We start from the raw sequence: 25574 nt of genomic DNA on the forward strand, positions 1-25574 counted from the left end.
TGTTTAAGAGCCGTGTCTGCTGTTGTTATGAACATCCAAGAGGCTCGCAAATTTACCCTGGGACAGAAAATTACTGTGCTGGTCTCGCGCACTGTATCAGCAGTCTTAGAGCAAAAAGGGACTCATTGGTTGTCCCCATCAAGTTTTCTAAAATATCAGGCCACTCTTGTGGAACAAGATGACATTAAAATCGTGGTTACTAATGTCGTGAACCCAGCATCTTTCCTTCAGGAGACTCCCACTGAACCATTAACTCATGACCGTCTGACCACAATAGAAACTGCATACTCCAGTCAACCAGATTTAAAAGAAGAACCTTTGCAAAATGCAGATTCCTGGTTTACCGACGGCAGTAGCTTCGTGAGAAACGGTAAACGAAAAGCAGGATATGCTGTAACCACAACCTCACGGGTGATAGAGGCAAAACCCTTGCCCTGTAATACATCTGCACAAAAAGCTGAAATAATAGCTCTAACCAGAGCATTGGAATTGCCAAAGATAAACGGATAAATATATGGACTGACTCTAAGTATGCCTTTGGTGTAGTTCATGCACATGGTGTTATTTGGAAAGAATGAGTACTTTTAACCACACAAGGAAGACAAATCAAACATGCAACAGAAATGTTGTGAGTATTAGAGGCTGTGCAACTGCTATCATGCATTGTAAAGGACATCAGAGAGGTAACACTGAACAAGAAATTGGAAATAATTTGGCTGGTTATGAAGCTAAATGTGCTGCAGAACAGGCTGAAATTATGTCCTTAATTCCTGATGGTAAATTAATAATTAAGCAAACGAAACCTGAATATTCAAAACAAGATAGAAAACTAATTGAGGATTTAGAAGGTAAGGAAAATAGAGAAGGTTGGGTTCAAATACCTGATGGACAAATTATAGTTCCGTATAATCAGTTGTGGAAACTAGTTAGAGGAGAGCTGTCTAGCCCATCCGAAGTAGTCTTGCAAAATCGAATGGCTTTGGATATATTGTTAGCCTCACAGGGAGGAGTTTGTTCTGTAATCAATGACAGTTGTTGCACTTACATAGACCAGAGTGAAAGAATCACAACTGATCTAAAGGATATATGGGAACAGGTTAAAGTATTGCATAGGGTTGCTGAAGATGATACTTCGTGGGGATTTGAAGAAATATGAAAGAAATTAACATCTTGGTTGCCAAATCTCTCCTGGTTAAGGCAGTTGTTCATAGGAATAATAATATTGATACTCCTAATTGTAATTACTTGTATTCTCATTCAATGTTTCTTTTGGCGTTGCAAACAGTCAGTGATAAATTATGAAGAATGGAAAAGAAACAAAATTAAACATAAGGTAGAAATGGGAAAATATTTCAGGAAAACTTTAAATAGTAATGGGATAATCTAAGAAAATTGCAAAAGAATTTGCAAAAGGACAGAAAAAGGGGGATTTGAGACAAAGAAGTACAAATCTTTTGTAAATAGTTAAATTCAGTTAGTCTTTGTGGCCTTGTAATAGATGACATTGAAAAAGCAGGATATTGTAATAGATGACCGTGAGAAAGCATCTTGGGTAAATGTTTCACGATGACCAGCCAGAACTGGACTAGTGGTAGTTGGCTTGACGACGGGACTTTCCAAACATGAAGTTCAGCCAAAGGACAAGGTGATGAAGAAGAAGATGATGAAGAAACGACCACCAGGGGTCCCAAAGACCACTACCATAATAAAGTGCGCATGCGGGAAGAATGTTGTAGGAATGTGATGTCATGTATAAGCAACTTCATAAATATGCATATAATGTAATGAATATGTATGATTAACAATGATATAATCACTGTTTGTTTGATGGGACTTGCTAGGAGGAGCTATCCCCCGTGTTCCCCGGTGCCGCAATAAAGAATACCTGCTTGTCAGCTTAAAACTTTGTTGGCGAGTTCTTAACGAGTTCTTTGAATCAGTTTATATACTGGGCATGATGTGCTGTGGTATGGAATACCCCTTTGGCTACTTTGGGTCAGGTGTCCTGTCTCTGCTTCCTCCCGACTTCCCCTCCTCCCTGGCAGAGCATGAGACTGAGAAAGTCCTTGGTCGGAGTAAACATTACTTAGCAACAACTAAAAACATCGGTGTTATCAGCGTTGTTCCCAGGCTGAAAGTTAAAAAACACAACACTGCACCAGCTACTAAGAAGGAGAAAAATGACTGCTATAGCTGAACCCAGGACAAGTGCGTTGGGGGGAAGTACCTCTGTTCTTAACGTCACGTACTGCACATTCCTGGTGGGTCACCTGCATCCAGTTTCGCTGGTCTTGCAGCCAGCTCTTCAACCAAAACAAAACAATATTTACAACAGAATACCTTCTTAAAGATGGTCCTTGTCTGCTCCCGCAGCGATCCGAGTGAGTTGAGGGGTCCCTCCAGGAAAATTCCCCGGGGGCCCTAGGGAGCCCTGTTCTCAGTGGGTCCTGCAGCTGAGCAGAGAGGGTCCCATTATTATGTTATTATATTATATTATATTTCATTTTTTACTTCTTTGTCTCACTGCTTCCCACAACACCTCTGCCTGTACTTGCCTCACCTTGGCTGGCAGCAGCCTTCAGGACGTGCCCTTGCCTGCCCTCTCATGCCTATCCTATGGCCACGCTCCTCCAGCATGCTCCCACTCACTCAGTGCCAGGACCGGGGCCTTGAAGAGCTTTTACGAAGTTTTAGGAGCTTTTAGGGTTTTTTTAACTTTTAGGGCCTTTAGGAGCTTTAAGGATTTTTTTGTGATCTTTTAGGAGCTTTTAGGGTCTTTAGGAACGATTAGGTCTTTAGGAACTTTAAGGTTATTTAAGAGCTTTTAGGGCTTTAGGAGCTTTTAGGAACTTTTAGGAGCTTTTAGGAACTCCCCAGCTGGAGCAATAAACTTTTCAGGCTGAGTGAGTGTTGCTGGCCTGAGCCCAAGGGCAAATGTCCCTTGCAAGGAACAACACAAGGATTTCCTCCCTCTCTGTGCTCAGCCAGTGTCTTTGAAGACAGAAGCACAGCCTGCCGACTTATGGATAATCCAGATAAAATCAGCAAGTGCATTTTGGATTCACACGCATGATTTCGGAGTGTGCAGCAAGGCACCGGGATGCCAGCCCAGTCCACATCTTGCCAAGTCCTGCCTGTGCCACACCCTCCCAGCCCATGCAGGGAAACCTCCTTAGTGCTACACTCAATTATGGCAGCAGGTTAATTAACAACCCAAAGCCCTGGTCTTCTGGTGATAAACTGCTGCAAGAATGTCCTGGGTTCAGCTGTAACAGTCATTTTTCTCCTTCTTAGTAGCTGGTGCAGTGCTGTGTTTTCAACTTTAGCCTGAGAACAATGCTGATAACACACTGATGGTTTAGTTGTTGCTAAGTAATGCTTACTCTGATCAAGACCTTTTCAGTCTCATGCTCTGCCATTGAGGAGGGGCACAGGAAGCCGGGAGGAAGCAGAGACAGGATGCCTGACCCAAACTAGCCGAAGGGGTATTCCATACCACAGCACGTCATGCCCAGTATATAAACTGGGGGGAGTTACCCAGAAGGCCCAGATCGCTGCTCAGGTCGGGCTGGGTGTCGATCGGTGGGTGGTGAGCAATTGTATTGTGCATCACCTGTGTTTATTGTTTTCTTTTCCTTTTCCCCTTTTAGTTTTATATTCTCTCCCCTTATTATTTCCCTTATCATTATTATTATTGGTGGTAGCAGTAGTAGTTTTGTATTGTACCTTAGTTACTGGACTGTTCTTATCTCAACCCATGGGATTTACATTCTTTCGATTCTCCTCCCCATCCCTCCGAGAGTGGGGGGGAAGAAGGTGGGGAGTGAGTGAGCGGCTGTGTGGTTCTGAGTTACTGGCTGGGCTTAAACCACATTTGTCCTGATTTTCCCTGATGAATCAGTAGCTCTGGCTCACTCTCAGGATGACACTGGGCTCCCGCTCTCTTTGAAATGTGAACCTGCAGTTCCTTGCCACGTGAAGGTGGTTCAGCAGCTCCTGTCACAAGCCAGGAGTGCACTGAGCAGCATATGCTCTGAGCAACCTGCGTGAACTCCGTCGTAAAGTCTGGCAGGCATGATGAATTTCCAAGTGTTTTGGGAGCCCGACCCCACCTATTTGCATCAAAATTACAAAGGCTTAGTCCCACTGAGAAAACTCCTGCCCTTAAGGCAGGGAGCAGATGAAACAAGATCTGCCTGGTCCTCCCACACCTTTCTGTCCAGCTAAACTGATAACACAAGGGCAATCTGAGCCTGCTGCCTCTCTCTGTGGCTACCAAGTCAGTTACCCGCAGTGTCCAGTAGGTAAGAACACAGCAGTAATTAATTTCTAGACCATCTGCTCCCACACAGCAAGATACTAAGGACAATTATTTATTTATTTGTGTGATCAGTGAAGCACCCGCGAGGTGCAGGGTGAGAGGCTGCTCAGTCTGGGCCTCTCACCCAGGGCAGGAGAGGAGGAAAACCCAATGCTGGTGTGTCCGGGAGATTGCTGTGTTAGGAGCTCTTGCTCTATGGGATGCGAGTGCTTCTTGTGCTACCCGAGTTACACACTGAACTTGAGAGGGAGCTGGGATGAAAGGCTGTCCTATTCTTGAAATAAAAGTGACTGATCTTGATCAGGACAAGTGCATTGGGGGGAAGTACCTCTGTTCTTAACGTCACGTACTGCACATTCCTGGTGGGTCACCTGCATCCAGTTTTGCTGGTCTTGCAGCCAGCTCTTCAACTGCACATGTCTGTCAGCAATCCTTGAGATAATGGACAGCAGTTCCTCACACCAATCCTTGAGGCAATGGACTGTGGAGTCTCATTTCAGCTCCTCACACCCATCTCTCAGACAATGGATGGAGGAGTCTTATCTCAGCTCCTCACACCCATCCTGGAGATAGTGGACCTCAGCTCCCCACACCAATCTTTGAGACAATGGATGGTGGAGACTGGTTTCAGTTCAGTCTCTCACACTTCCAAAAATCAAAGAAAGAGCCCTCAGCTTTCCCACAAAACAGCAGTACTTTTACTTAGTCATGCTAAAAAGTAAAGTTATTTCGACTAAGGCCTAATGGCTTGGTCTCAATATCCCCCCTTTTCTTTGAAATTGTGCTAATTCTTTTGCACAGTCCGTAGTATGTACACTTGTTGAGCTACCGTACGAACTTTCCACCACATCCACAAATTAACAATTGTTAATAAAGCTGTAGTCAGTAGCAGCACGAGAACGGGGTGGACCAGAATATTAAAAAGTTGAGTTGCTGTAGGAGATTGCCTTTTTGTCCCTACCAAGAAAATTTTCCACCAGTGGTGTTCTCCAGTTTTCTTGATGTCGGTGATGATTTCTTTAATTTCTTCTACGTTATGCTTAACAGTCCATACTGCTCGGCGGGAAGTTTCATTGACCTTCTGTATCATCTTCTCGAGGTCTGGGTGATACAACTTTTTCTTTAGCATTTCTATTTTCAGTCCAATTTGTAGGACAGGTATATCGTGGTATAACACATAGTTATCTTGTATTAGTTGATTAGTAGGTACGGGATGGCGTAGTTAAAATCACATCCAATGATCGTGGTAAAATTACGCACACAAAAGTTAGTAGCATTTGTTTCTTCAATGCAGCTATTAATTGTTACATTCTCACATGCAGTTCTTATACAAGCACATCCCTTTCCAATATAATACACTTGGGAGCTTGCATGAGTGACAGGGGTCATTTCGAAAATGCAAGCGCTATCCTCAGTATCGAGACAGATCTTCATTTTCAGTTATAGCATTTTCACAGATAAACCCTAACTGTTCTCTTGGGATGCAAGCCTCTGTACTTATAGTTTGCCAATTTTGGGTCTTAGTGTTAAATCTCGCCCATACGTTGTGGCCCATTGGTCTCACTACAACGCCCTGGTGTATGGTCCCTAGAGACAATACAGGAAAAATGTCTAATATTTTGGCATGTTCAATCGTCAATACAAAAGCAGTAATTTCTCTTTGAAATGGGTTATATGTGAAATTTACTAGTTTCCACCATGCTTGATATGTTTTCTCGAACTCTGTGGTAGTATGATTTCTAGCAATAATTGTTCGTACCTCTTGTGGCAAAAGTCCTGTTTCTCCTTCCCTAATAATAGCCGCTGCAACAGATTGTAACCAAAGTTGTGACTGAATACAGTTTAAAGCTAGGGACACTTTTCCTCGCAAATTCCCTATGAAGTTAGTGATGTGATATAGGTCCTGGGAGGTGTGTTCTGCTAACACTGTTGTAAGATCACTTACCAACTGCTGTGTTTCGGCAATGGCAAGGAGAGATGATCTGAGAGGAATTTCTAGATTTCCTAACTCTGAGGCAACTGTACTTAATTTATTTACTAAGACTTCTTGATCAATTCCCATTCCTGATCCGAACCATCCCGTCAAATCCCTTCTATGTCTAGTACGGGGTGTTCTAGACTGAATCCAGGTTCCCCATCCTATAAGGCTTTGGTTAATAAAAGGTTTACATTCCGATTTTATGGTTGAGATATCGGCTTGTGGCCTTACCACCACTTTCTTTAAAAAGTATTTGGGGTCTAGCATCAATTTTTGCTCATGTGATTGCCTTACCACATAAGGTCCTGCAAATGAGAGATTGTGATATTTGACGACGCATTCTGTAGGGGAGAAGTCTGTAGGTGTGGTGAGTGTGGCGACTTCCACTCTCAGCCTGAGTATTTTTCTATCCAGTCCTTGTGTCCAGTTAAATTCTAGAATATGTGGTTCGGTTACTGTAAGATTAAGTTGGCAGGTTTCCCAATCAGAATGGCTAGCTAAAATTTGATTTTGTCCTATTCGAGTCATTGTAAACTCAGGGGTATAAAGTTTAGGATAGGATATGTCTCCATATCTTTGTGCACACATCAGGATTTGGGTGTTATTATTAACAGATATTGTTGGGGTGTATTCCTCCAGGGGAGGTCTGACAGGTATCTCTCGAATATAATTTCCGACCGTGTATTGCAAATAAACCCTCTCTTCCATCCTTCCCCGGAGGGAAAGACTGTGAGTAGTTAAGTGACCGTCGATGGTCAGGTAAGTAAGTATCCATAATCTCACCCTCCTTATCTGTATTATGCAGTCCATCGACATTGTATTTTACATCAAGATGTTTCCTACATACCTTGGAAGTCTCGGCAGTTCCCACGATTACAAAGATGAATACATTTACCACCGTAAATGCACAGAAGTGGGTCCAATAAGCTCTGCTTTCCATGTTGCAGTAGACTTTTCTGGTGTGGGTGCTTTCTTTATCTTGGAGTAGTGCAGCCAAGTGGTTATCCCGCGAGCTTTCACTGCAGTGTATGTCATCAGGAGCGTCTGGTACCGTCCTTTCCACTTTTCACCTAATGGATGCCCTGTGAAGGATTTAATGTAAATCCAGTCTCCCGGCTTAACGTCATGTAATGGGTGATCAAGACCTCTTGATCGAGTGTCCATTACCTGTTTGTTAATATTCAATAGTTGTTTACTTAATTCTATAATGTAATCTCTCACATACCCTTCTCCCACCTGATTTAAATCTTCCCCTTGATATTGTACAGTATATGGTTGTCCATAAAGCATTTCAAAAGGGCTTAGTTTCTCTTTTAATTGCAGTTTAACCCTTATTCGCAACAAGACTAGAGGTAACGCTTGACTCCAGTTTAAATTAGTTTCTTGACAAATCTTTGCTAATTGTTGTTTAATCAAATGATTCATCTTCTCTACCTGTCCACTAGCCTGTGGTTGATAAGGGGTATGTAACTGCCAATCAATTCGTAATATCTGACTGATTCGCTGTACAATTTGTGCACAAAAATGAGTACCTCTATCTGAGGATATGGTTGCTGGCACTCCAAATCTGGGGATTATTTCATTAAGGAGCACCTTGGTTACTTCTCGAGCCTTGTTGCTCCGGGTTGGAAAAGCTTCTGGCCAGCCAGAGAAGGTATCTGTTAGTACTAAAAGGTACCTGTACCCCCCTTTTCTGGGTAATTCAGAGAAATCAATTTGCCACTGTTGTCCAGGGACATTGCCCTTCCCAATCGCCCCTAAATTGGGTTTACTAGTAGTCTGGGGGTTATTAAGGAGACAGAGTTTGCACTGTTTTGTTATTTGTGTTACTGTGGTGTACAGGTTACGTCCCACTATTTGTCTCCTTAAACTATTATATAGGGCGTCTGCTCCCCAGTGTGTCTTATTATGTTCTTCTTGAACTATTTTCCATAATATTTGTTTTGGCACTACTATTTGTCCTGCAGGAAGAACATACATTTCATCTTTTAGTTGTGCCTTTAAATCCTGAGCTAGTTTTAAATCTTCCTTGGAATAAGAAATTTCAGAATTAATACTTACTATCCCTTGGCTTGGCATCCTTGGGGCAGGAGGGAGGGATGCTCGACCAGGCAGCGGGAGCTGCAGGAAATGGAAGGGGCAGGGACAGGGTCCCTGGTGCCTCCCAACATTCCCTCTCATGCTCTGAGGCCAGGGATGATGGGTGGGAAAGGCCTCATCTTCAGACCTTGCTGGTGGTCACCAAGAAGGTCCTTCCCGAGTGAAGACAGAATAACTCTGCCCCCGGCCCCCTCCAGCAGCTGAGATAGTCTATTTTTGTTAATTTGTTGAATGTCTAGTTTTGGATGGTGCAGAAGTTCAGTGGGTGCACACACACACCAGACTCGTGCCCATTAAAGTTCTTCCTGCTTGGAGCACGGCTCGCTGGGGTCTCTCTGCTGGGCATGCTGGCACGTCGGTGGGCTCTCTGGTGGGATCCATCTCTCAGCCAAGGTTGTCCCATCTCTTGGGCAGGACCCGGTGTGAATCCCATAGGATTCTGCTGAGCTGGGATCAGTAATGGTGCTCCCAGCAGAGCACTGGCGGCCCAGTGCCATAGGGGTCGGGGTGATGGAGGGAGATGTCATGGAAGCTGCTGCAGTCTCCAAGGACCATCACTGCCTAGCAACGAGGGAGGCTGTCGGAGGATGGGAATCCGAAGAGGGAGGTTTTGCAGGACAGGAATCTCCTCCCTCGGTGCCTGCGGGACAGAATGCGGCTTTCCTGGCTGTGCCGCTCGCAAAGCACAGCACTATCTCTCATCCCACCAGTTCCCCTTCTGGATGATTCTTCACTTGTGGCTCATCCCCCTCCACGGGGATCCCAGCTGGGGCAGGGGCACCTTCCCAGGAAGAGGATATTTCATTCCCAGCAGCTCATGGCAAAGCCCAGTAGCATGCCCAGTTTCCTAGAGTCGCACAATCATAGAGTGGTTTGGGTTGGAAGGGACCTTCAAGATCATCTACAAAGGTTTGGGATAGGGATGCTCCGACATGTCGCTGGGCTGGTGGTGGCTGTCAACCAAGGATTTGGCAGGATGGGGGGGAAAAGGGGAAAGACAGAAGCCCCAAGTCAGATGCAAGCGGCCAAGGAGGAAAGGACGTGGCTCTGACGGTTACTGTGAGCTGGGGCAGGAGGTCACTTGCCAACACACAGGAAGATGTGAGGGGTACTCAGAACGGAAATGAGGACACGGCCATTGCCTCAGGAGCAGCCACAAGCCCCAGGGGAGCCCGGGGAGGAGCAGAGCTGCTGGGACGTGGGGAGCAGAGCACTGTGGGATGGCTGGGAACAGCCAGGAGACCCCACAAAGCAGCATGAACCTGCTCCTGGGCACAGTCCTGCTGCTCCTGGTGCTGCCTGGTGAGTGGCAGGTCAGGGGGACACAGGCACCCCTGGCGTGGGGGTATGTGGGCTTGGGGGGTGAGTTTTCCCATGGGAAAGTGTTGACCCAAAGACCACGGCAGGGTTTTACCCTGAAATGTGGCCAGGCCAGAAGGGAGTGTTCCCCCTGGTGCTGATTGATGTTGCTGAACATGAGCCAGCTCGTGCCCAGGCAGCCAAGAAGGCCAATGGCATCCTGGCCTGTATCAGCACTAGTGTGGCCAGCAGGACCAGGGCAGTGATTGTCCCCCTGTACTCAGCACTAGTGAGGCCACATCTAGAATACTGTGTTCACTTCTGGGCCCCTCACTACAAGAGAGACATTGAGGTGCTGGAGCAGGGCCAGAGAAGGGCAACGGAGCCGGTGAAGGGCCTGAAGCACAAGTGTGATGAGTAACGGCTGAGGGAACTGGGGGGGTTTAGTCTGGAGGAGGCTCAGGGGGGACCTTATCGCTCTCTACAACTGCCTGAAAGGAGGATGGAGCCAGGAGGTGGCTGGTCTCTTCTCCCAAAGAACAAGTGATAGGACAAGAGGAAACGGCCTCAAGCTGTGCCGGGGAGGTTTAGACTGGAGATTAGGGACAATTTCTTCCCCGAGAGGGTGGTCAGGCATTGGAACAGGCTGCCCAGGGCAGTGGCAGAATCACCGTCCCTGGAAGTGTTCACAAACTGTGTAGATGAGGCCCGCAGTGATATGGTTTAGTGGTGGCCTTGGCAGCGCTGGGGAATGGTTGGACTTGATGATCTTAAAGGTCTTTTCCGACCTGGTTGATCCTGTGATTCTATGGGATGTGTGGAGGGCTGGCAATGGGGTGGGCTTGCTGCTGGGGCTGTTTTAAAACCTGGGACCAGCAGCCCAGGGTCTCATCTGCAGCCACCCTGGGGGCTGGACATGGTGGCTTTGCCTTCTTGTTGTGGTTTAAGCCCAACCAGTAACTCAGAACCATGTAGCCGCTCGCTCGCTCCCCCCCTTCTTCCCCCCACCCCCTGCTCCCAGGGGGATGGGGAGGAGAATCGAAAGAATGTAAATCCCACAGGTTGAGATAAGAACAGTTTGGTAACTAAGGTATAATACAAAACTACTACTACTACCACCACCAATAATAATAATAATAATAATAATAATGGAAATAACAAGGGGAGAGAATCCAGTTGCTCACCACCCGCCGACCGATACCCAGCCCGACCTGAGCAGCGATCTGGGCCTTCCGGGTAACTCCCCCCACTTTATATACTGGGCATGACGTGCTGTGGTATGGAATACCCCTTTGGCTAGTTTGGGTCAGGTGTCCTGTCTCTGCTTCCTCCTGGCTTCCTGTGCCCCTCCTCCCTGGCAGAGCGTGAGACTGAAAAGGTCTCGATCAGAGTAAGCATTACTTAGCAACAACTAAAAACATCGGTGTGTTATCAGAGCATTGTTCTCAGACTAAAGTTGAAAACACAGCACTGCACCAGCTCCTAGGAAGGAGAAAAATAACTTACACCTGAACACAGGACACTTCTCCAGCCCTGATGCTGTCCAGTTGCTTTTTGAAGTCCATGTCTATTCTGCTCTCATGAGACCCCACTTGGAGCACTGTGTGAAGTTCTGGTGTCCTCAACATAAGAAGGACATGGAGCTCCTGAACATCAGCAGAGCTGTCACCCAGGACATCCTCATTGCTTTTTCCCCCATGGAGGTGAGACGTGCCCCTCTCCCTCGTGGGGAAGGGCCTGTGCCTTCCAAGCATTCCTCAGTCCCAGCCCTGGGGCTTGGCATGCCATGGTGTGCTCTTCCTCCTCCTTGCTCCACGGTTTCATCATGGACCCACATCAGCTTTAGCTTCCCTTGGCAAGAAGTCACATTAAATGGTGTTAGGGAGGGAAGAGCCTCCCCGAAGAGCCAGTGGTTAGGGTGAGGGGCAGGTAGAGGAGGAATGTGCGGGACCTTGTGCCTCCTGCCCACACCCCAGCCTTCCCAGTCTCTGGATGTCCCAGGGGAGTGATGGTGGGCTGGAGCTCTCCTGGGACCTGCTCCCAGCTCTGCCCCTTTGCTGCTGGGGCAGATGAGGTTCTTCCCTTCTGCCCTTGGGGTTCCTGCTGATGTTGCTGAGCAAAACCCATCCAGGAAGGGCTGAATTTGTACCTGGAGCAACGTTGGTGGGTCCTGAGCAGAGAGGTGATGCTGCCAGCAGCACTCACCACCACCCTTCTCTGTCACAGCACCCCAGGATGCTGAATGTGATGGAGAAGGGGAAGGCAGGGAAAATCCAGCTCCCTAGGGCAATATTCCGGTTCCTGAGCAGCCAGACAGTGCGTGTGGTGGTGACAGTCCTCAACATCCCACAGCTGGGCATGTTCCAGGTATGAGCTGGTGTTGCTGGCATTCCTCCAGCTGCCGGCACTCGCTACCTGCTGGCTTGGCTCAGGCAGCATTGCCCCCACACAGGAGGTCAACCAGACAGGGCAGGTCCTGGTGGGACACCGTGGTGGGCATCACAGTGGGAGAGATGAGCATCTCCAGGCTGCGGGACCCCGTGCAGCTCACCTTCACCCATAGGCGGCTGCCCCACGTCAGTCAGCCATGCCCTCCCTCCATCCCTCCTCTGGTGACCCTCACTGAGGCGTCGGCTGATGCTGGTCTCCCCCCTTGCAGGGTGTCACCCCACAATGTGTCTTCTGGGATCCCAGCAAAGGTCTGGTCCTCAGTGGGGCCTCGCTGGGGCTGGGTGTGGGTGCTGTGCCCAGCGCTTGGGGCCATCACCCTGTGCCTGTTGCAGGGCAGGCAGGAGGCTGGAGCAGCAGCGGATGTGTCACGCAGCCTGGGGACAAGGGGACAGTCTCCACCTGCGACCATCTCACCTTCTTCACCCTCCTCCTGGTGACAACCCCACTCCCCACAGCTCCTGCTCATACCCTGTCTGTGCTGCATGCCCCACCTTGGCGGCCCCTTGGGTACCACCAGTAGCTGCACAGGGACAGTTATAGCTGCTCCCAGGCAAGCTGAGGTCCCAAAATCAAGCCCAGCCCCAGCTCAGGAGGGCAGCAGAGAGGCTATATGGTGGATATATAGGCTCTGGAACAGCAAGGCTTGGGGTCCTGTCTGCCGGTGGAGGCTCTCAGGAGGGTGCTCATGGTGGTCCATCATAGCCTTCACTCATCCCTTACCCCACCCCAGGGAGCATCTCCTCTGAGCCACCACTGCCACACTCCCCCCAAAGACCTTCTGGGGGAACAGTCCAGGGGCTTGCCTGGGGTCTCTGCAGCAGCCCTGTGGCTTTGGTAGCTGCAGTTGGGTTGTCTAGGTTGTTCCAGGGCCTGTCTAACCCAAAGTGCATGTTTGGCAGAACCCAGCTCTGGATGGGTCCACAGCACAAGCCCTGATGGCTATTGCCACTGCTGGCTGCAGGGTAGCCATGGCTTGCTTCACCATCACCATCACCTTCTGCATCTTCTTCAGGTAGGATGTGCCAGCAGCTCCCTGGGGACTCATCAGGCTGGGAGAGATGTAGGGCAGTTCTGGTGCCTTTGCATGAACCTGCTGTGACACAGGGCCCCACTCAGTGGTGACCCTGCCTTTCCTGCTCCCCCTGGGGATGCTCAGGTGCAGGTTCAGGTCACATGGGGCTGCATGTGAACCTGGTGGGCAGCCTGCTCCTCCTCAACCTGGCCTTCCTGCTCAACAGCGGGCTCTCCGGTGGGACCCTGCTGGGGACCTGCAAGGTCCGGGGGGGGCTCACCGACTACTGCCTGCTCTGCTGCTTCACCTGGGTGGTGCTGGGGGGCTGTCACCCCTACCTTCTCTTCATCAAGGTCCTCGGCACCTACATCCACCACGACCTGGTGAAGCTGTGCCTGGTGGGCTGGGGTGAACACCACCAGCCTCAGTGAGAGCCAGGGGGAGAGGTGGGCAGGGGGTTCCAACCAGAGGGAAAACAGGGTGATGCAACAATGGGCAGAGGATGAGCAAGCCCCCATCCTGCCCACAGCTCTGCCTGTTAGATATGGGTGACAATAGAACTGCCCCCGAAGGCAGAGATGTTTTGTACAACCTCTTAGAGAACTCATAATGCTCTGGGCAAGGCCGATCGAGCTCGCAACTTGGCCCGCGTCCTCCTGCTTAGCGGCGAAAAAGACGGGGGGGGGGGGGGAGTTTTGTTGCCTTCCCCTAGTTTTAAATCTTCCTTTGAATAAGAAATTTCAGAATTAATACTTACTATCTTTCCGTCTGGTATTATGGCCAATAGGTTTACCTCTCCTTCTTCTGACGCTCTTTTTGCCTCTAAATCTGCCAGTCGGTTCCCTTTTTCCTGATCCATGTCACCCCTTTGGTGTCCTCTGCAGTGCATCACTGCCACTCGATTCGGTAATCTTATAGCTTCAAGAAGCCTCAATGTCTCTGCAGAGTGCTTGATTCGTTTTCTGTGAGACGTCAAAAGCCCGCGCTCTTTCCACACAGACCCATGGGCGTGAACTACTCCAAACGCGTATTTTGAGTCTGTCCAAATATTAATGTCTCTTCTGTTGGCTAATTCTAGTGCTCTTGTTAGAGCAATAATTTCAGCTTTTTGCGCCGATGTTCCCACTGGGAGGGCTCGGGCTTCAATGGTTCTCTGAGTAGTGGTTACAGCATATCCTGCTTTCCAAACTCCATTTTTAACAAAGCTGCTTCCGCCAGCGAACCAGGTTTCCATTTTCGGCAAGGGTTCTTCTTTTAAATCAGGCCAGCTTGAGTAAGTGGCTTCGATGGTTTCTAGGCAGTCATGAGTTACCGGTTCCCCGACTGCTGAGGCATTGCTGAGAAAAGAGGCTGGGTTGACAATGTTAGTAGCGACTGTATCTACATCATCTGGTTCTACCAATATCGCTTGGTACTTAAGGAACCGAGAGGGAGACAGCCAGTGCCCCCCTTTTTGTTCCAGTACCGCAGATACGGTATGTGATACCAGGACAGTCGTCTTTTGTCCCATAGTGAATTTTCGAGCTTCCTGGATATTTAGGACCACGGCTGCCACTGCCCATAAGCATCCAGGCCATCCTTTGCTTACTTCATCTAGTTGCTTTGAGAAGTAAGCTACAGCTCTTTTAGAGGGTCCTATATTTTGAGCTAGGACCCCGAGGGCTATGCCTTGTCTCTCATGCGAAAATAACCAAAAGGGTTTGGTGACGTCTGGCAGTCCGAGGGCTGGGGCCCTCATTAATTCCTTCTTCGATTCATTAAATGCCCGTTTTGCTTCCCCAGTCCACTGTAATTCCCTCGTTTCTGTTTGCAGCAATTGGTATAGGGGTTTTACTAATATACCATAATTATAGACCCAGAGTCGACACCAACCTGTCATCCCGAGAAACGTCCGAAGTTACTTAGGTGTCCTGGGTTGAGGGGTTTGGCAGATTGTTTCTCTGCGTTCTTGTCCTAATTTCCGCTGCCCCCCTGAGACCTCATATCCCAGGTAGGTGTCGTCTTGCTTCGTTATTTGTGCCTTTTGCTGAGATACCTTATATCCTTTAAGTCTGAGAAAATTTAACAGGCTTACCGTCCATTCCCTACAGCTGTTTAAGGTTTCGGTGGCTATCAACGGGTCGTCCACATATTGGAGCAAAACTCCTTCCCCAGCAGGTGCCGTCCAGTCCTCAAGGTCTTTTGCCAGTTGGTTTCCAAATAATGTTGGGCTATTTTTGAAGCCTCGGGGTAACGCGGTCCAGGTGAGTTGGGATTTCCGACCTGACTCTGGATTTTCCCATTCAAAAGCAAATGATTTTTGGCTCTCTGGCTCCAAGGGCAGGCAGAAGAAGGCATCCTTTAAGTCTAAAACAGTAAACCAAACAAGATTCTCTCTTAGTTTTGTTAACAAAGTATAAGGGTTGGCCACTAGGGGATGAAGGTCGTCTACTATTTTATTGATAGCTCTTAGGTCTTGTACTAATCGATAACTTTTCCCATCCGGTTTCCAGATTGGCAAAATGGGGGTGCTATATTCAGATTCACATTCTACTAAAAGGCCAAATTTGAGAAAGGACTCTATCACAGGTTTAATTCCTTTCCTGTCTTCTAGTTTGAGGGGGTATTGTTTGATTCTTACCGGTTGTGTCCTGGGCTTCAGTCTTACTTGGATCGGCTTGGCATGCTTTGCCTTACCCGGTATTCCGTCGGCCCACACTCCTGGATAGGCTTGATCCAAGATGTCCAAGGGGACCTGCTTTGTTACCTGTGGCTGGATTAGAGCTAAACTTAATATTCCAATTAATTGGTCATCTCTAATTTGTATTTCATCATTTTTAAACTTGATCTCTGCTTCCAATTTTTCTAATAGATCCTTTCCTAATAATGATTTTGGGGCATTTGGCATATATAAAAATTCGTGCGTTCCTATCACTTTACCCATTTTATATTGGAGAGGTTGCATGTATGGTACCTTCTGTCGCTGGCCTGTCGCCCCAATCACATTTAAAGATTCATTATCGATCAAAGCTAATTGTTGATTTAATGCAGAAAACGTAGCTCCGGTGTCTACCAGAAATTCTACATTTGTGTCTTCTTTCCCCAGCTTCATTATAACCAGGGGATCGGCCGGGGTTCGACCCTCTGGTCCCCCCTATTCTATTTCTAATTCAGCAAGACATGGGAGGTGTCCCTCCTCCCTTCTCAGTTTGGGACACTGCCTTTTCCAGTGCCCTTCCTGTTTACAAAAAGCGCACTGATTAGCCCCTACCCTATTATTAGGGGCCCTCGTCTTACGACCCCGAAAGCATTCTTTCCATGCACCTCGAGTTTTTCCATCTCCGTGATAATTTCCTTTCCCCAAGGCCGCAATGGTCGCATGAGTGATTGTTCGACCTAACTTTTTCCTTTCATTACTGTCTCGGTTGCGGTACACCCTCCATGCTTCCTCAATAAGCCTTTCGATATCTCTCTGGTCCTCTGCTCTAAGAAATTCCAAAAATTCCATAGGGGTTTCACCTGTGTTTTGTTTGACAGCATATAAAGCTCCTCAATTCACGGACTTAGGAATTGCGTGCTCCAATCCAAACGCAATCCATGTTTGATATCTTTTGAGAAGTTGATAATGGTTGGGGTTATTCTAATCCCATCGTGGTTTAGCTGTAGGCACACAATCGTCTGCATTTCCCTGCAGCGTCTGTGCAGCGATTAATGCCTGAACATGGGTTCTGGCGGCTTTAAGTACTAGTTCCTTTTTGGTTTCTGTGAGTGCATCTAACATTAAATCAATATCGTCCCAATCTGGGTCTAGGGCTTCAGTGAAGGTTTTGAATTCTTTTGCTATGCCTGCGGGATTGTCTCTATAGGTCCTTGCTATCACTTTCCAACTTTCTAAGTAAGTCTCCCATAGAGAAATTAACCTTTAGCCTCATGGGTCCTTTGGGTCCCGCAGCTTCCCAATGGGGGGCTTGTATCACGCCTTTATCTTTTACTCTGGGCGAGGCCGATCGAGCTCGCAACTTGGCCCGCGTCCTCCTGCTTAGCGGCAAAAAAGACAGTGGGGGGGGGGGGAGTTTTGTTGCCTTCCCCTCTCCTTTCGTCGCCCACGCTCCGGAGAAGGGGGAGGAGTTGATGCTTTTTCTGCAGTTTCCCTGGGGCTAACAAAATCTTCTAGCATTTCCTCAGGCCCCCCCCCCACCTTGTATTTCAAGCACCTCTGGCCTATAGACAACACAGCTTCAACTTTCCTACTGTCCTGGGTTCATCTAAAGCAATAATTTTTTTCTCCTTCTTAGTACCTGGTGCAGTGCTGTGGTTTTGACTTTCAGCCTGGGAACAATGCTGATAACACCGATGTTTTACTTGTTGCCAAGTAATGTTTACTCCGACCAAGGACTTTCTCAGTCTCATGCTCTGCTAGGGATGACGGGAAGCCGGGAGGAAGCAGAGACAGGACACCTGACCGAAACTGGCCAAAGGGGTATTCCATGCCACAGCAGGTCATGACCAGTATATAAAGTGGGGGGAGTCACCCAGAAGGCCCAGATCGCTGCTCGGGTCGGGCTGGGTATCTGTCGGCGGGTGGTGAGCAATTGTATCCTCTCCCCTTGTTATTTCCCTTATCATTAGTATTAGTGGTGGTAACAGTAGTGGTTTTGTATTATACCCTAGTTACTGGACTGTTCTTATCTCAACCCATGGGAGTTACATTCTTCCGGTTCTCCTCCCCATCCCTCCAGGAGCTGGGGGAGGAAGAAGGGAGGAGTGTGCGAGCGGCTGCGTGGTTCTGAGTTACCGGCGGGCCTCAAACCACGACAGTTCTTTGTGGTGCCCAACGTGGGCACGAAGGGTTGAGATAACGACTGATCTGACCAAAGTGTGTCTAATCATATTTGTGATATGCATTCATTGTTTCAGATTAATGGTCACTTGTTACAATGTTGATTTATTTGCTCTCAGAGTTGTTGCACTTGATCTCAGAGTTTCAGCATGTCGTACCTTACTTAGAGCCAGTATTTGCTGTTTTAGTGTTTATCGGCTGGGGAGCCTGGACTGAGGTTCTTGTTTCACTGTACTTCATGGTAATGACTTGTAATACAATAGACTCATTGATCATGAAACTGGTCTGGCATGCGTTCCCAGTGTGGTCATCACCTCTATACTTTGGGAGGTATATAATGAATTTTTTTAGCAATTACATATCTTTTTTTTTCTCCTCGGGGGGTCAACCTACGAAGGAGGAATTTCCTTACACCCCCTGCTCCCCCACCAGGCTATTTACAACAGCATTTGAGAGTTCTGAATTTTTTGGATGGCCTTTGGATACCCTTGAAACCTGCCTGCTTATTGTGCTGTGGATCAGCATGTTGGCACACATACAGAGTGTGGTTTCCCCAAGGCCATTCCACCCTGGGAACACCCTATTTCATCTGATCTCAAAAGTTAAGCAGGGTCGGGCTCGAGTCTTGTATAAGGTTAAATGACAATCTAAGAGGACCACCAAGAGATTTTCCCCGAGGCTGGACCGTCATGAGTGGCAGGGTAAGTGGGATAGTATGGGCAAGTATCTAGGCCAGTGGGCTCCTCCAGTGCTTTGGAACTTCACCCCTGAACAAGTGCAACATCCGGAAAAACTAGTAAAACACTCAAATGAGGTGTGCTGTCGTTCTGGTTATACCAGAGAGGGAAAACTCGCTGCAATGTGCTGGGGCTTGGCCTATGCCTGCAGAGCCCTGCCCAACGCTAACCTTCAAAGGGAAAAAAAAGTCTCTGGATCTGATGGCAAAGCAACAGACAACACAGCTACTCCATCTCCAAGCACCGCAGCTACACCAACCCCAGTGACAAGCACAGCAGCTACTCAAACCCTGACCACAACAGACAACGCAGCTACTCCAACTCCAAGTACAGCAGCTACACCAACTCCAGCAACAAGTACAGCAGCTACTCAAACCCCGACAGCAACAAACGAGCTGTTGGTATTACACAACCCCCAAGCATAGCAGCTGCACCAACCCCGGCAACAGACACTGCAGCCACTCCAAACCTAGCGGCAGACACTGCAGCCACTCCAACCACAGTGATAGACACTGCAGCTAAACCAAATGGCCAATTTGTGACAATATCTGTTGCCCCTGTAAGCAAAAGCAAACGAGAGGCACAAAAAGCAACCCGTGTAGTGAAGAAAGATGAAGACCCAATGCAATTACTACAGGGGACAGCATCTGAACAAGAGTTACTACTACGTGGGACAGAGGAAGAGGAAGAAGAAGAGGTGACTTCTCAACCCTGGACCTCAACTGACCTGCGGAATATGCAAAAAGATTTCACCTGTCTTCCAGGGGAGCACATCATCACCTGGTTGCTCCGATGCTGGGACAAAGGGGCCGACAGTCACAAACTAGAAGGTAAGGAAGCCAAGCAGCTGGGATTACTTGCTAGGGAAGGAAGAATTGTCAAAATGATTGCAAGAGAGAAGTGAGCCCTCAGCCTTTGGAGGCAGTTCTTGGCAACAGTGAAGGAAAGGTTTCCCTACAAGGACGATATTATGAGTCGCTCAGCCAAGTGGACCACGATAGAGAGAGACATCCAGTCCCTGAGGGAATCAGCCATTCTAAAGATGATCTATTGTAGGCCGGATGCCAGGAACACATCCGTAGATCCAGATGAAGTCGAATGTACACGACCCATGTGGCGGAAACTTACACGGAGTGCACCATCATCCTATGGCCCCTCACTGGCATCAATGATCTGGAATGGTGTAACATCACCAACAGTAGATGACGTAACTCGTCAACTCCGAGAGTTCGAAGACAATCTCACCCCTTCCATCATTTCAGCTGTGGAAAAACTGTCCCAGGAGTTCAAACAATTGAGAGACGATTTCTCCGATCTATCCAGCTCCCCACGCGTACCAACCCAAGTCTCAACTATTAACAGAAGACGCCCTACTGCTCAAGAGAGAAAATATAGGAGGTACACGCCATGGGCCACCCTGTGGTTTTACCTGCGGGATCATGGAGAAGACATGAGAAAGTGGGATGGAAAACCTACCTCAGTTCTGGAGCAACGGGTGCGTGAACGGAAGAGGAGAACAATGGTCATGGATGATCCTCTCATGAAAGTTGCTGCTCCAGTCTCTGGCAAGCAGTTTCCCAGATGGAGTGGAAGAGCTGATTTTACTCCAGCTCCTGTGAGAAGGAATACTAATCCCTTTCTACAAGACATAAGTGGAGAATCTTATGATCACTATTAGAGGGGCCCTGCCTCCAGCCAGGTGGAGGAGAGGGATAATCAGGTTTACTGGACTGTGTGGATCAGATGGCCTGGCACATCAGTCCCACAGAAGTATAAGGCTCTAGTAGATGCTGGTGCACAGTGTACTCTGATGCCATCAAGGTATCAAGGGGTGGAACTCATTTATATTTCTGGAGTGACAGGAGGATCCCAAGAGCTGACTGTACTGGAGGCTGAAATCAGCCTGACTGGGAGGAAGTGGCAAAAGCACCCCCTTGTGACTGGTCCAGGGGCTCCATGCATCCTTGGCCTAGACTATCTCAGGAGAGGGTACTTCAAAGACCCAAAAGGGTATAGATGGGCTTTTGGTATCGCTGCCTTGCAGACAGAGGAAATTAAGCAGCTGTCCACCTTGCCTGGTGTCTCAGACGATCCTTCTGTTGTGGGGTTGCTGAAGGTCGAAGAACAACAAGTGCCAATCGCAACCACAACAGTGCACCGGCAGAAATATCGCCCCAAACAAGATTCCCTGATTCCCATCCATAAGCTGATCCGTAGACTGGAGAGCTAAGGAGTGATCAGCAGAGAAATAGTTCATGCAGTAGCCCTTGGACCAGTCTGGGCTGGGCCAGATGTGAAAAATGTGCTCTACACTGCAGCCGAGGAGAATGGTCCTACCTGGAGCCTCTGGCAGAAAGCTCCAGGGGAGACTTGAGGTCGACCCCTTGGCTTTTGGAGTCGGGGATATAGAGGATCCAAGGCCAGCTATACTCCCACTGAAAAAGAGATACTGGCAGCCTATGAAAAGGTTCGAGCTGCTTCAGAATTGATTGGCACTGAAGCGCAGCTCCTCCTGGCACCCCGGTTGCCCATGGTGGGTTGGATGTTCAAAGGCAGGGTCTCCTCTACACATCATGCAACTGATGCTACATGGAGCAAGTGGGCCGCACTAATTACACAATGAGCTCGAATAGGAAATCCCAGTCGTCCAGGAATTCTAGAAGTCATCATGGACTGGCCAGAGGGCAAAGATTTTGGGATGTCACCAGAAGAGGAGGTGATGCGTGCTGAAGAGGCCCCACCATAGAATGAACTGTCAGACAGTGAAAAGCAATATGCCTTGTTTACTGATGGGTCCTGCTGTATTGTGGGAAAGCATTGGAGATGGAAGGCAGCTGTGTGGAGTCCCCTGAGACAAGTTGCAGAAACTGCTGAAGGAGAGGGTGAATCAAGTCAGTTTGCAGAGGTGAAAGCCATCCAGCTGGCCTTGGACATTGCTGAACAAGAAAAATGGCCAGTACTTTATCTCTCTACTGACTCATGGATGGTGGCAAATGCCCTGTGGGGGTGGTTGCAGCAATGGAAGCAGAGCAACTGGCAACGCAGAGGTAAACCCATCTGGGCTGCTGCATTGTGGCAAGATATCGCTGCTCGGGTGCAGAACCTGGTGGTGAAGGTATGCCACGTAGATGCTCATGTACGCAAGAGTCGGGCCATTGAGGAACATCAGAACAACCAGCAAGTGGATGAAGCTGCTAAGATTGAAGTGGCTCAGATGGACTTAGATTGGCAACATAAGGGTGAATTATTTTTAGCCCGGTGGGCCCATGACACCTCAGGCCATCAAGGCAGAGATGCAACATATAGATGGGCTCGTGATCGAGGGGTGGACTTAACAATGGACACTATTGCCCAGGTTATTCATGAATGTGAAACGTGCTGCAATTAACAAGCCAAACAGTTAAAGCCTCTCTAGTATGGAGGACTATGGCTGAAGTACAAGTATGGGGAGGCCTGGCAGACTGACTATATCACACTCCCACCGACCCACCAAGGCAAGCGCTATGTGCTTACCATGGTGGAAGCAACCACCGGATGGCTGGAAACATACGCTGTGCCCCCCGCCACTGCCCGGAACACTATCCTGGGCCTTGAGAAACAAGTCTTGTGGCGACACGGCCCCCCAGAGAGAATCGAGTCAGACAATGGGACTAATTTCCGGAACAACCTTATAGACACTTGGGCCAAAGAGCATGGCATTGAGTGGGTATATCACATCCCCTACCATGCACCAGCCTCTGGGAAAATTGAATGGTACAATGGGCTGTTAAAAACTGCACTGAGAGCAATGGGTGGTGGGACTTTTAAACATTGGGATACATGCTTACCAAAAGCCACCTAGTTGGTCAGTATGAGGGGATCTGCCATTAGGGCTGGCCCAGCCCAATCAGAATTTTTACATACTGTAGAGGGGGATAAAGTTCCTGTGCTGCGCATAAAGAATTTGCTGGGGAAGACAGTCTGGGTTATTCCTGCTTCAGGTAAAGGCAAACCCACTCGTGGGGTTGCTTTTGCTCAGGGACCTGGATATTCTTGGTGGGTAATGTGGGAAGATGGGGAAGTCCGATGTGTACCTCAAGGGGATTTAATTTTGGGGGAAAACAGCCAATGAACTCATTTGTATGCTGTTGCCTGCTCTATAACACTTTTATAGCCCACCAGCTAGATATCTTCAGGTCACCAGCAACTGACTCTGACTTCCCTCTGATCATCACCTCAACAAAGAATGAATTTTGAGGAAACCAGACGAGCTCAGCAGTGACCAGACGAGTTTGGTGGTGTCATAAGCAGGCAACAACCCAACACTACATACCGTCCCTCCTGCCCTGAAATACTGTTATAAGGGATGGAGCCTAACATCATGGACTGTATGAATTCAGCAAGGTTATAGGGATTGGTCCATGGACTAAGGAATGATATCTCTCTCTTTGTGTGTGGGTGTGGGTGTATATATAGATATACATATGAGACAAAATCGATGGTATATTGAGAAATGTGGGATCTAAGCATGATGTGAATGGTATGGAATAAGGGGTGGATACTGTCCTGTGTTCATCTGTAGCAGTAATTTTTTCTCTTTCTTAGTAGCTGGCGCAGTGCTGTGGTTTTGACTTTCAGCCTGGGAACCGTGCTGATAACTCCGATGTTTTTAGTTGTTGCTAAGTAATGTTTACTCTGACCAAGGACTTTCTCAGTCTCATGCTCTGCCAGGGAGGAGGGGAAGTCAGGAGGAGGCAGAGACAGGACACTTGACCCAAACTGGCCAAAGGGGTATTCCACACCCCAGCACGTCATGCCCAGTATATAAACTAGGGGGATTTACCCGGAAGGCCCAGATCGCTGCTCAGGTTGGGTTGGGTATCAGTCGGCAGGTGGTGAGCAAATGTATCCTCTCCCCTTGTTATTTCCCTTATCATTATTATCATTGGTGGTAGCAGTAGTGGTTTTGTATTATACCCTAGTTACTGGACTGTTCTTATCTTAACCCGTGGGAGTTACGTTTTTCCAATTCTCCTCCCCATCCCTCCGGGAGCGGGGGGAGGAAGAAGCAGGGGAGTGAGCAAGTGGCTGTGTGGTTCCGAATTACCAGCTGGGCTTAAACCACGACAGTTCTTTTTGGCGCCCAACGTGGGGCATGAAGGGTTGAGATAATCAGTGTGTGAGCAAGTGGCTGTGTGATTCTGACTTACCAGCTGGGCTTAAACCACAACAGCCACCTAATCCTGTAGTCAAAGCCTTTTGCCCTTTAAATTTTTTAGGATTACCATAAATTAGAGAGGCCTCTGCTCCAGTATCAATGAGGGACTTAAGCATTTGACAAGATCTATTTTTTCCAATAAATTTGAAGCTCTACATGAGGACAACGGCCTGTCCTTGCCCATCCTAGTGCTGGAGCTTGGCCCTCATCTCAGTCCATTTTTATTTCTCTCAGTTGCTTTAACGTTTTAACATCCGGCCATGGATAAAGATCAGCGTACTGATCCCATCCCCTTTCATCCCCCGGAACCGTCGACTCGCCAGTACGGTCTCTCCATTGTAAGCGTACTGTCCTGTTGAGGCTCCAAGGGGGGAGCAGAAGGTCAAATTACTTTATCCATCATGTCATCAACTTTGTCTGAGCTTGAATTGTTGAACCTCTTCACAGATTTATGCAACCCACGTTTCTTGTACAACCTCCCCATTTCATTGATGGAAATCCCATCAATCAAGCCATCCCATCTTCCAGCAAGTCAGCAAACATATCTCTCCGAGAGAGTCAATTCTGTTTCACCTCGCCCCTCCGGTTATCACCTCTCGTGTTTTGTATGGGGCCCCATTCCCCCAAATCTCCTAACTCCCGGATTTTTTTTATGATTCATCCTACAGGGTTTTCAGTTTCATTTGTCAATAAAGTCATCATAATACCTTTATATGCCGGTGGTGCAGTCCTAATAATCCTGTTCCGAATTGGAACTGATAGTGGAGCCTGCAGCATAGAGTCTGCACCTCTGACAAAAATAGCAGTCTGCATCCCCTCCTCCTTAACACGCTGAACACAATCCCATAAAGCATACCAAGGTCGATCTGCACCGGGCCATTCCCCTTCAGTGGGGTATTTTCTGTTACAAGCCTCCGCCACCACTGCTAATAAATTAGTCTCATCTTCTGCACCTCAGAAGGCATCCTGAACTAATGAGTCGGAGCTTAACATTACAAAATTTTTTTAGCATCATCTGGATCCAATTTAACTCCTGAAGCCCCTAAATCTTGCAACCTGATGGTCCAAGAAAGCAAAGATTCTCCAGGCTTTTGTTTGAACCTGTCCAAAATGTCATTAATTTCATGCTGAGTGAAATCTTCTACCATGTCCTGCCTAACTGGACGACCTAGAGGGTCGTGTTCCAATTTTCTATGTAATATTGGCTTTGCTTCAACAAACACCTCACCCTCTGAACTACTATCCAAATCAGTTGAATCCCACACATCTCCAACCCATTTCTCAGGGTCCCGATTCCTTCCTGCCTCCCTGATCACTGCATGCACTTTTTGCTGGTTTACTCAACCTCTTCGGTTTCTATATTTATATTGGGAAACCTGAACAGCCGCTTTCTCTGCTACTGTTTGATAAGTGTCCAATTTATCAGTTAGTAATTGATTTTGGCATTGTAACATAATTATTTTTCCCTGCAATTCACAAACTTGTTTTTCCAAATCCATCTTCTCCCTCTGTATTCGCTCTCTCCACTGACGCTGCTTTTGGTATGCAGCCAGCAGAATATCTGCCCCCTGCCCCCCCATCTCCCCAGAGCAATTAATTCCTCTCCTTTTTCTACTGAAACTTTTTGCAAACATTTAACTACATCAGGAGGTTCTGCCTC

The 25574-nt window shown here is 48.0% G+C and overlaps 1 protein-coding gene across 1 annotated transcript; it reads left to right on the plus strand.

The window, feature by feature from the left end:
- Positions 1 to 7050: 7050 nt before the first annotated feature.
- LOC115618988 (adhesion G protein-coupled receptor G3-like) lies at positions 7051 to 13165 on the plus strand. Its single transcript, XM_030511006.1, has 5 exons — positions 7051 to 7058; positions 12097 to 12274; positions 12358 to 12397; positions 12482 to 12582; positions 13049 to 13165. Exons 1-5 carry the CDS (start codon positions 7051 to 7053, stop codon positions 13163 to 13165), a joined length of 444 nt encoding a protein of 147 aa, XP_030366866.1.
- The last annotated feature ends 12409 nt before the right edge of the window (positions 13166 to 25574 follow it).

The sequence above is a fragment of the Strigops habroptila genome, chromosome W, assembly GCF_004027225.2.
Source record: "Strigops habroptila isolate Jane chromosome W, bStrHab1.2.pri, whole genome shotgun sequence".
NCBI classification, from domain to species: Eukaryota; Metazoa; Chordata; class Aves; order Psittaciformes; family Psittacidae; genus Strigops; species Strigops habroptila.

What these genes read in the sequence shown, in the direction of transcription:
- LOC115618988 (XM_030511006.1), top strand. An exon ending in CCCATAGGCGGCTGCCCCAC is followed by an intron (nt 12,275 to 12,357) that starts GTCAGTCAGCCA and finishes CCCCCCTTGCAG; the next exon opens with GGTGTCACCCCACAATGTGT. An exon ending in CTTCTGGGATCCCAGCAAAG is followed by an intron (nt 12,398 to 12,481) that starts GTCTGGTCCTCA and finishes TGCCTGTTGCAG; the next exon opens with GGCAGGCAGGAGGCTGGAGC.